We start from the raw sequence: 11,580 nt of genomic DNA, 5'->3' as shown, positions 1-11,580 counted from the left end.
TACATTTCAATGTCGTCTAGTTCAAAACTCGACCCCGTCCAATATATTTACACTCAATGCATTGTATTTTAAAACGATTTAATACAAAACTTCATTCCATCCATTTAAACATGGAACGATGCACTGAAAAACTTGTTGCGATGCACCGTAATATGAAATCATCCAATAAAACATGAAACCATGCAGCTCAATGTGAAGCCGTTTAAGGCATACAGACACTAAAAAGAAAAATGGCGCGAAAAAAATGGCGGATACAAATAGTCCTCAGATTTTTTGCTCTGTAGAGCTATTTTCCTTATTTTCTTTGCATTTTCTTTTGCTAAAATCACATGATAGATCTATGCTTGACATGTAGGTAGCATTTTCATAATGAAATAACAACATTACAAAATTTTTCATGGAAACTTAGATCATACACCACCAGTATAATTTGGGGTCTCATTTTTTAGCTGATTTTGCAGTTTGTGTGTTTGACTGAAATTATTTTTCTTGCATCAAACATGACCCCCACTTTTCTTTTGATTTTTAGTTAGTACTGACAATATTCTTCAAGAAAATGTAGGTTACAGACATTTAAAATGGGTCCTGATGTGTGCTGCGGTCATTGGAATCAGATCAGTTTTATATAGAATAAAGAACAACAACTAATTAGTGTGTTATAACCTTAATTAACACAACGTGAGTACGTGCAGTGTAAGATGAAATGATTCATTACAACTTGACGCTGTCTTATGCATATTGACACCGCTTTGTGTAATTAAGAGCGGTGTATAAATACTTGATGTCATGCAGTCCAATGTGAAGACGCTTAACGCAACATGAGTTCGTGCAGTGTAAAGTGAAACGATTCATTGAAGTTTGGTGCCGTCTAATGCATACTGAAACCATGCCGTGTGATTTGGAGAGGCGCATCAAAATCTGATGCCATGCAGCCAAATGTGAAACCGTTTAACGAAACACCAGTACGTGCATTGTTAAAGGTTCATAAGATTATCAGTTAATAGGTTTGACCTTTCATAAATATTGATTCTGGATCAGTTTTACATTACGCTCCTTCTGTTGCCTTGACGTATGTTAGGGTTTCACCTGGCAGCTAGGTATAACATGGGGCTAACAGTGAGGTTAGGTGCACTATATACCGCTTTAAACTCCCCAGTGGTGGTTTTGCCACTGACCGTTCCAAGGCGGTGCCCCATTGTGTTCCTGTATTTGTTTGTTTTGTCCTTGTATGTTTCTTTTGTTTGTATGTGTGGTGTGTGAGTGTTGTTCGTGTGTGCCTTTGGGGAGGCTGTGTTTTTGGAACGTGGTTTTCCCTGTTGGATATTCTTTCTTGTTCTTACATAAAAGTATGTTGAAATTTATCCTAAGACCGACCTTATGGTAAAAATATAACATTTAATTTTAAACATTTCCTGCGAGTTATCTGAATATTTAAAGGGACCTTATTTCGTGAAACATTTTTCTTCTCAGTTAAAGCTTTGTAAGAAGTATGCTTCGTGAAACAGATTCAGTAAAAGAAAAAATAATGACAAAATTGACTTACTTTTAATCTTATGATTTTTATGTTTACATGTTTATGCTTTTAGACAGTGTATCAAACTTACATGTATTTCACAATTTTTGTTTGTTTATTGTTTTTTTCGGGGTCGGGATGGTGTGTGTGTGGGGGGGGGGGGGGGGGGGAGTTGTTTGATTGTTTTTGGTTTAACGCCGTTTTACAGCAGTATTTCAGTTATGTAACGACAGGCAGTTAACCTAACCGCTGTTCTAGGATTCTGTACCAGTACACACCTGTTCTCAACAGGTAACTACCAACTTCCCTACATGAATCTAAAGACCTGTTATGTATATTATAGGTCTTTGATGAATCTGAGGACGAATGATGTGAGACACAATGTCTTTTATCAAATCGCCACGGAGAACAAAGCCAAGCCCGGGCATCGTACTCGCGACCCCAAGATCCGTACATCTGCGCTCACCCTAATTGAGCTAAGCGAGCAGGTTAGAGGTGGAGAGTGGGAGGGGAGTGGCGGCGGAAAATCTTAAGCCGTTTTTAAACAGTCCTTCATTTAAGTTGGACAGTCAGTTTCCTTGATTTCATACTTGTATTAACTTTATATCCACAAGTATTTGCTACGTTCGCTCGGATCCCCTAACAGGTCGTATGGAATCCAGGAAACTTACTTTCCAACTTAAATGAAATATTAATTAAAAACGGAAAAAGATCCTGTCCAACCAAAACAACAACAACAACAACAACAAAAAAAACAAAACATTCTTCTGATAAAGCTTAACCTAAGAAGAAAGATGTTTCACGAAAGTAAGGTCCCTTTTAATATTCAGATAAATCGCAGTAACTGTTTAAAATTAAATGTAAGAATAGTACTACAAAGTTTGTTTTAGGACAAATTTCAAGTTGTTCTTTATGTAAAACTGATCCAGAATCTATATTTATAACAGGTCAAACTCGTGTTTCGTTAAACGGTTTCACATTTGGCTGCATGGCATCAAATTTTGATACGCCACTCCAAATCACACATCACATCATACTCAACATGGTTTCAGTATGCATTAGACGGCGCCAAACTTTAATGAATCGTTTTACTTTACACTGCACGAACTCATGTTGTGTTAAACGTCTTCACATTGGACTGCAGGGCATCAAGTTTTAATATACCGCTCTCAATTACACAAAGCGGTGTCAATATGCATTAAACAGCGTCAAGTTGTAATGAATCATTTCATCTTACACTGCACGTACTCACGTTGTGTTAAACGGCTTCACTTTGAGCTGCATGGTTTAATGGTTTCATATTACGTTGCGTTGCAACAGGTTTTCCAATGCATCTTTCCATGTTTAAATAGATGGAATGAAGTTTTGTATTAAATGGTTTCAAAATACAATGCGTTGAATGCAAATGTATTGGACGGGATGGAGTTTTAGACTAGATGGCATTGAAATGCACTGCACTGACTGACTTGTTTATGAATGGATTATATATTTACTAATTTTGGCGGTAACCGCCGCCCCATAATTCTCTGTGTATGTGTATGTGTATGTGAAAAAAGAGGATACTATGATACGATTGGAAACATATTGCTTATGTGTCGTGTCTGCATGTGCTCGAGACGAACGTACTTATACACGGCAAATGTTTTATATCTACCATTTTGCCGTTAGAATTATTCATGTTAAATGTATCGTGTTCTCGTGTCTGCGTTTCGGCATGCAATAATACGAAAAAACAAGTCAGTAGCCTTTAGTCATGTGGTGTCACCGTGTCTTCGAACACGAACACACGAAATGGCAGAAAACAACCGCCATACGTAGAGTGCGAGCTGAATATAGGGGGATGTAAAATATTGTATTTTAGAGCGAAAATTTATAGTTATACATACTGAATGGCTTGCCGGTCAATAGTAAAAAATATCAACCGAAATCCGAAGGGCCCAGGAACACTAGTTTCTATTGACAGGCAAGCAATTTAGTGTTTTAATACATGACATCAGGAAATATTTTTATGCACTTGTTTTGTTAGCCCAGAAAACCTGAGTATCTATCCGTGGTTTAAGTGAAAAAGGTGTTTCCTTTGGTGCAAAAGTGGGGAAAATTGTTGATATGTTACCAACAAACATTAAGTTAGTTCAAAGTGAGTTGAGTAAATATTATTTATAACAAATTAATGTTGCGGCAAGATAAATGATTTATTGCCGACATTCAACACAGGGTCAAAGAATAACAGGGTTAGACAGCTGTTGTAGGGACTGTGCAAAAGACACAACTATTGAAACCTTTCCAAGCTCTTTTTTTTTATTTGCTTTTCTTATAAAAATCGTTCAGTTGTGATCAGAGTTACGTGTTGGGTCGTTGCATTATAATTGTTTGACCAGGCTTCTGTACGCTATGAAACGGCATGATAGAAAACAATAGATAAGTCGGTAGGTAAATAAACACCTTATGTTTTATGATATTTCGTTTGTATCGAGATTTTTATTCCAGAACACCATACCTCGAAAATCGAAATCACGAATTTACGATTATGAAAGTTGGAATCACGATGGCGAAAAAACGAAGCTACGATGGAGAAAGTCGAAATCACGAAACCACGATGATGAAAACGCAATATATTTCGCATTTTCACCATCGTGGTTTCGTGTTTTCACCATCATGGTTTCGAATTTTACCATCGAACTTTCGACTTTCCACTTTCATCATCGTAGTTTCGACTTTCACCATCGTACCATCGTAGTTTCGACTTTCATCATCGTGCTTTCGACTTTAGAAAGTTTTGTCTTGTAAATTCTATATACTAAATTTCACTTTAGATCTAATGTTGGCGGTCTTGTAAAGATTTCAAAAAGAAAATGCATGACTTTGTCTTGATCACAAATCTACGGTGTTCCTTTTGGACCATCGGTATATTTATTTATTCTGATACCCAGAGCTCGAAAGTCGAAATCACGAAACTACAATGATGAGAGTCCAAACCACAACGACAAAAGTCGATTATTGAATATCGAACTCGATGTGGAAAGCGAAAGTCGAAAGGCACGAAGTATGAAAAACGAAACTAAGAAATGATGCTGCTTTAAACATCGTGGTTTTGTGATTTCGATTTTCACCAATGTAGTTCCGAGTTTTCACCATTTTGATTCTCGACTTCCTTCTGGAAAAAATGTAGAATGGAGAAAGTAAATTTGTAAAAGAACTGTAGATAATCATGCCTACATCAAATCCATACAAGCACTGCTGTAAGGGGCGTTTTGAGGAGACTATGTGTTTGGACCTTAGCTATTCCTGTTGGAGTGTGTCTGTTTAACTTACCATGAAATTTTGTTGAGGTTTTGTGCTTGATTACGGTATAATCACATTACGGATACATCATATCTCCTACTGATTTGATATAATTCTACTAGTCAACTGACGACACGTGAAAACGTATATTTCCCAAACACGGCTGCCTGATCAAGTATGGCCATGCATGAAGGGTTTTATCTTCGTTGCTGTAATTAAATGGTGACATAAAACAATAGAAAATAAAATATAACTAAAAATTCCAATTCAAAGGTTAACAAAACCTTAACCACAAATAAAAGAAGAAATATTTTGAGGGAGTATTTTCTTTAGAAAGTACGGGACTTTTCAATGGCGATATAGATGTTCTGACATCAAACGAGGTTCTTCGGCATTTTTTCATGGACCTCAGTCAATCGGAAAATTTGTTTTTTGTTGGGTTTAACATCATACCGACACAATTACATGTGGCTTTTTTGCTTTTCCTGGTAGAGGAAGAGCTCAGTTACCACTTTGTACAATTATTTTATCATGAGCGGGAACCTTGATAGAAACACCAACCTTCCATAAATCAGGTGGATAGCTTCCTCATAAAAGTTACGAAGATTTCAACGCCCCAAGTGAGGCTCGTACCCATCAAAGTCAGCGACCTTAACCACTCTGCATCGGAGGTCGAAGAAGGATATAGATATAATGCTACATTATTAGAATCTATCATGCATACATACAAAAATATCTAATATTACCACTTCACAACAAGCCTATGCCATTGATAAGGATGAAAAGTTAAAAGGTACCAACATAAAATTACCGAGCTGTATTTTCGAGTTCAAAAAACGAAGTAAACCTGAAATTAATATCATCCCGTAATTATCATAAATGATAGACATAAACTCTATACTGCTCTTCGCTTGAATCAGACTTGCCGGGAAAGCACAGTTTAACAATTTGTTGTACTACACCTCCCAAGGTGAATGAAGAACATGAACCCTATAAAACAGATGACGATGCAATTGAAATTAATCCAGACTCTGGTGTAAAGTAATGCAGACTACTGATGAGATCAAAAACATCACAGAGAATACGACAAGGAAAATACCAGGAGTGTAATACCAGAATATGCTCGTTTGTAAAACCTAGTTTGTATGAATTAGGTCAACCCAGAATTAAACAATATGCGTCTATGCTTAAACTGCGGGCATCAAAGGAAAACATACCTGTCACTATTTCTATTGATGGCAGTAGCTACAATATAATATTGAACAGAAAATCTGCATGTATATTGTATGCAATGTTTCTGTGCAAGGTAAAATTACCTTCACTTTCACAAGGGTTCTGTTTCTTTGTGTTTTCAGGGTCTCCATACTACCCAGTGAGCATTTGAACAAACTTCATCTATACATTACAGCTAGTCTATTGAACGAAAGAAGCCCCTTAATTGTTTTTGTTAGAGTCACTTTGGTACTTCAACAGCAGACTTGGGAAGGAAACACTTTATAAATTAATGCCAAATTTGTCAGCTTTTAAAAACTACACAACTAAATCAGAATTACTTGTTATTATTAAAAATAACTAATTGTTTACAAATCTACTGCCCGTGGTCCGAGAGTCAGTAGTTTTGACTATTGACTGGCAAGCCATTCAATACGTGTTTCAGTACATGACATTAGAAATAAATGTTCGTATTAATTTTCTTCAAGTTTTGATTTAAGCCCTACAATAGACTAGTCAATAGTACGAACTATAAACTGATGATTTATATAAGGAGCCATGAAATCTAAATATATAGTAGTCTTAACGTTAGTAAAATCTTTGAAAAGTCATACTCGCAGTTTAGTTCTTATAACGACTTTCTTGTCGCGGTGGACGATAACCTGGAACAATAAATTTTGATTGACAGAAGTATTACGGTCGCTTAAGCATAGTCTGTACGTTTAAAGCCAATCACTGACAACTGCGCCAGGGATTCATATCTTTGGCTAATTAGACTAGCTACCGAGCTACCCGGGTTCGAATCCCGCCACAGGCAGTTCGGATTTTTTGTCATAAAATGCTATGCTCTTTAACTTGTTACGCCAAAAAGTTGTTATTTGGTGGCTCGTCCGGGAAACGGACTTTATCTCGCGCCGAAAGCGAAAATAGCAAACTTTCTATGCCAAAATGGCTTGCACGTCATCATAAATGATGACTTCTTTGAAGCGGGGAAGTGTTAAGGTCGCTAACGCACAGCCAGTACGTTTAAAATCAATCTCTGACAACTGCGACAGGGAGTCCACTCTTTGGCTAAGTGGTTAGAGCATTGGACTATCACTCGAGCGACTCACTCGAGTTTATATTCTACAACAGGCAGTTAGAATTTTTAGTCATAAAATGCTATACTCTTTGATTTGTTACGCATTAACCATCGTACAATGGGAGGTCGTTCGGGAAACGGATGCCTTTCACATTATTTCGTTGCTTCCGAAGTATAGCTTCAAGGAGAGCTGAGTACATAGTGATATGTGCATAGACTGTGTAAACTATGTGACCTAAAACAAAACACTCTTCATTGGAGAATGACTGGACTTTGCATTATATTTGAGCTGAAATACTAAGGTTGGTACATACTGCTATGATGCTTGTATTCGCCATAAAATATGGTGCTTGGGGTATGCAGCGTGCACTTTAAACCTATCGAATTCGATAGTAATGTAGATTTGGTAAGATAAAATCTGGGTCCGTATTCATACAGCTCCTAAGGTGAAAACTTAGGAAAATCCTTAACTTTGTAAAATTTCCCGAACAACATAGCACAAAAGAAAAGTGCAGCCTTTATAAAATTTATTGATAATCTTCATAACTATGCCATTCTGTATGTGACAATATTGTTAGACATTCCAAATATCCCGACTATTGTCCACAAAATGCTTTGGAACTTTTCCCTTAGTAAGTCCCTTAGAGAAAATTTTCCCTTTGGAGCTTTATAATATGGGCCCAGATCTATGAACAATATGTATGAACAATATGTCATTTATTTATATAATAAAATATAGGAAAGTAGCAAAATAAGAGACAACTGTATATTTTGAAATGTTTGTAAGAATCAGACTTTAGATAGTGTGCAATTGTAATTTTAAAGAAACAATTGTGAGTTTCGTGTACAAAACATGATTCTTTTAGTTTCACTTTAAAAATAAGGCACGCATGTATTACTTTAGAAAAAATGCGCTTTTCTGTTCCATATGTTAGACAAAACATGCTTGTGTGTTTCATACACAAAATAAATCACATCTAAGACTTTTGTGATTTATAGTTAAAATGTTCAAGAAGAAACGCATTTATATGTTCAACTTAGATGTCAAAACAGTTTTCTGATGGTTCACCGTTGTGTAACCCTTTGATACAGAAGCGCCATCTAGCGCTGGCTCCGCCTACTTTAAATCCGTAGATGAAATTGACGTAACTCATACTGTAGAAGAAGATGTTGTTTGCATAAGGATAATGTTGTGCAACAATTGTGTCGCGATTGATATCGGCTGCCCAACGTCGTATAGACTGCACACTGTACTGACAATGCTTGTTTGTTTCGCGAACCAATTCTAGCACCGCCATAGCCTGCTTGTTGTTGTAGTCGGTGTGAGGAGAGCTGCCACAGAAGTAGTTAGTATGCATAACGATAAGGTTACAGTTCGAATTTTCAGGTTTGGCGACAAAGACACTGCAGCCTGTCAACAAAGAAGTGACAAAGAAAATGCTTTTGTGGGTCGCATCAGGCAGAAATGTATAAGATACAGTATTATGTTCATCGATTGGCAATAGCACAGTTTTTACGTGGACATGGCCAGATGGCGAGGATGAAAAGGGGATAAGTTTTAAAATATCCCTTTGATGTTCTTCTGTATCAATCATGGTGCATTCAAGTGGATCCCAGCAGTCTAAAATCCATATCACGTCGTCATATACCCGTCCTTGTCTGTGCCTGTTCTGTCCGGCAGGTCTTCTGCAACCACCGATATGGTTTATATTGTCCCCGTAAAGATCAAACTTTTTTTTCTCTCTGATATCATGGACAAAGTTGTTAACAGCATTTTGGCTATCTCCATGTATCAGTGTGTCGGCGTCTGAAACAGAGTAAACGCTGCAATTTATGACCATATTTATAGTCAGATTATATTTCAACCGCCGCTGGAAAAGTTCGTGTTACATAATGACACTGAACGCAACAATTGAATTTTACACATATACCTTATTATTATAAAATTATTGACTTTTGAACAAATGGATACTTACCAAGAATAGATAATAGGCAGTGACTCAAAAGATAAGATGTTGTGTTTTTTTATTGTTATTATTATTATTTTATGAAGATAACATTTTCAGATCAAGACGCAGCTACCAACATTTGAAAGACATATACTTCATTTAAACTTTTAGCGTCTTTAATAGCTTCCATATTTTTACACTACAATCAGGCACAACCATAGCGCTACAATCCACAATGTTGAATAAGAAATTTATTCGGTGTAAAAATTTAAATTATAATGATATTGTTTACTTACTTTGGTTGTTTCCACAAATATTTGAGAGTAAATATGCTTGCGTCGGAAGTGTTATGTCCCACGTACAAAGAAGATAGCATAACGCTGAAAAAGTAAATTTGAAAGCATTCAATATGGGCACAGATGTCACCATAACTCTGTAACATAATAAATTCTAGCCTAGAGCCTTACTTATTTCTATATTGAATTAATATTTATTTGATAATCACTTACGGCATGTCTTTCTCATATGCGCTATCCTTAGGCATAATAACTATTATTATAATGCTGGTATCTCATGTGTTGTTGTAAAATATTATATGACAAAGGAACCTTTGTTACGAACAGCATTGAATGATATCTGTTAACCAATATATACTTTTGAACTCATAAAAGGTATTTGTATAATCCAGATGATCATTTTTAAAACGCGAATTGACATGACTGTGTCTGTTGACACGGAAGCATGCCGGTGTGCTCCGGAGGCCAATTTTCCGGGAAAATTAAGGAAAGCTTACACAGAAAATGATATTTCTCCATTCTGCAAGTATTGTCCAGTGTAGGCTCCTACAAGTATAAAATCATGACAAAAATATAATAGTGTCTGACAATGTGAAGAGAAAATCAAATATATGAGAATTAATGAGAAGTTCTGAAATTTGCAACTCACTTCACGTTCTGTAGCACCGGCGTAAGCAGAATTCTCTTACGAACAATTTTTGAATAAGATCAATGATCCCAAATGACAATATATATTGACAACACCGAGTCCATTCGGTATTTCGAAAATCGAAGACATAAACAAGTGATCACTAGCATTTAGTAGTTAATTTAGTGAAAATAATCAAAGAGATGTCCTGTTGCTACATGTTGTAAATAGTTGGATTATCGTCACGACCTTATGTCATCTGATTGATATTTTAGGGACACAATTGCTTCGAACAACATTCCATTCAAATGTTTCCTTTCAGTTCAAATAAAATATCCATGCAAATTTTATAAACTACTGTATAATCTTCATGTTTCAGTGAAGTTGTTGTCGATTTAATTTCAAACGACCATTATCATGAGCGGCCAATGGACATCTTATGTTTGTGTGTGGCTAAATCAAATCTTTATCGTGTCTAAAAGAAGGCCTAAAAATTCACATTGCATTGCTGAAAAATTCTAATTTCCATATACTTGTGAAGAAACGCCAGTGTGTCCATAATGCTGATAAAGAAAATGTAATAATTGCAACATAAAACCATTGAATGTCCCCATATAAATACATAGTTATACACATTTCAACATCGTTAACTATAAGTGGTGCGACCGAAACATGTTAGTAGCAAATTTATTTCACAGACATTTAGAATTAAAAAGAACAACTCCTTACCTTTATCCTTTGTATTCGCCGGCTCTTGACTGCACACCAACAATTAACCAGAGCCCTTTAAATACTGTCTATCGCGGAAATAGATAAGTACAAACACGCGACAATCAAACAATAGATTTAGTTTATCCTGGAACTGAGCTAAAATGTCATCATTATGCAAATGTAAAACCACTTTCAGCAAAAGCGGATTTAAAAAAGTTTAAACATGTGATATAGAACTACTTATGTCAGCCGGAACAAGAAACAATTTCATTTCAAGGATACAATACATATCATTATATAGTATAATGTTGGCCTTAATAACAATGGAATACAATGGAGAGACACTTTGAGATTCGCTGGACAAACACTTGTTAACCCGATTTTAGCAAATTCTATCCTATATCAAAATAATTATTAGAAATATAATTACTGGATGCAAAGGTATTTTAACATTTTGTCGCATTTGGCTTTTTAAAAATTCAAATGGTATCCCCACTATTTAGGTATTATGTCACGTGACAAGATACAGATGTGATCATATCATTACATCCCAACTTTGAACGGTAGGGCGATCAAAACAACTCCAGTTGCACCTTTGGGCAATAGCAGGTACGTGCGTGTAAAGTAGTAATAACAAGGATCTTTCACAGGCCAGATAAGATGGATAATGGCTACATCTTATGAAAGAAAAACCACTCTGTCTAATTTGTCCCATACGGAAAATCTATCACGTGGGCTAGTGTATAGTGATCCTAATGCATCTTGATAAAACATATACATCTGATTCACTGTTTTATTGTCGTACTGGAACTGAAGTTGTTTCTTGTTTCATACAGTAGACATGTTTTTCCTGCTGACCTAGTTTTTGACCCCAAAGACCTAGTTTCGAATTTAACCTAAAGATCATC

The 11,580-nt window shown here is 36.0% G+C and overlaps 1 protein-coding gene across 1 annotated transcript; it reads right to left on the bottom strand.

Moving 5' to 3' along the window:
* Positions 1-7,600: 7,600 nt before the first annotated feature.
* On the bottom strand, positions 7,601-10,886 carry LOC123557724 (uncharacterized). Its single transcript, XM_045349367.2, has 4 exons — positions 10,691-10,886; positions 9,831-9,879; positions 9,334-9,417; positions 7,601-8,895 (listed from the first exon to the last, which is right to left on the bottom strand). The coding sequence occupies exons 2-4, from the start codon at positions 9,850-9,852 to the stop codon at positions 8,126-8,128; spliced, it is 876 nt and encodes a 291-aa protein (XP_045205302.2). The 5' UTR covers positions 9,853-9,879; positions 10,691-10,886; the 3' UTR covers positions 7,601-8,125.
* Positions 10,887-11,580: the final 694 nt, after the last annotated feature.

Source organism: Mercenaria mercenaria, chromosome 5 (assembly GCF_021730395.1).
Source record: "Mercenaria mercenaria strain notata chromosome 5, MADL_Memer_1, whole genome shotgun sequence".
Taxonomy (NCBI): Eukaryota; Metazoa; Mollusca; class Bivalvia; order Venerida; family Veneridae; genus Mercenaria; species Mercenaria mercenaria.
The sequence above is the reverse complement of the archived record's forward strand: the minus strand, read 5'-3'. Positions and strand labels throughout refer to the sequence as shown.

What these genes read in the sequence shown, in the direction of transcription:
- LOC123557724 (XM_045349367.2), bottom strand. Translation starts at nt 9,852, where the DNA reads ATGGAGAAATATCATTTTCTGT. An exon ending in GGAGAAATATCATTTTCTGT is followed by an intron (nt 9,418 to 9,830) that starts GTAAGCTTTCCT and finishes TTACTTTTTCAG; the next exon opens with CGTTATGCTATCTTCTTTGT. An exon ending in TATTTGTGGAAACAACCAAA is followed by an intron (nt 8,896 to 9,333) that starts GTAAGTAAACAA and finishes ACTCTGTTTCAG; the next exon opens with ACGCCGACACACTGATACAT.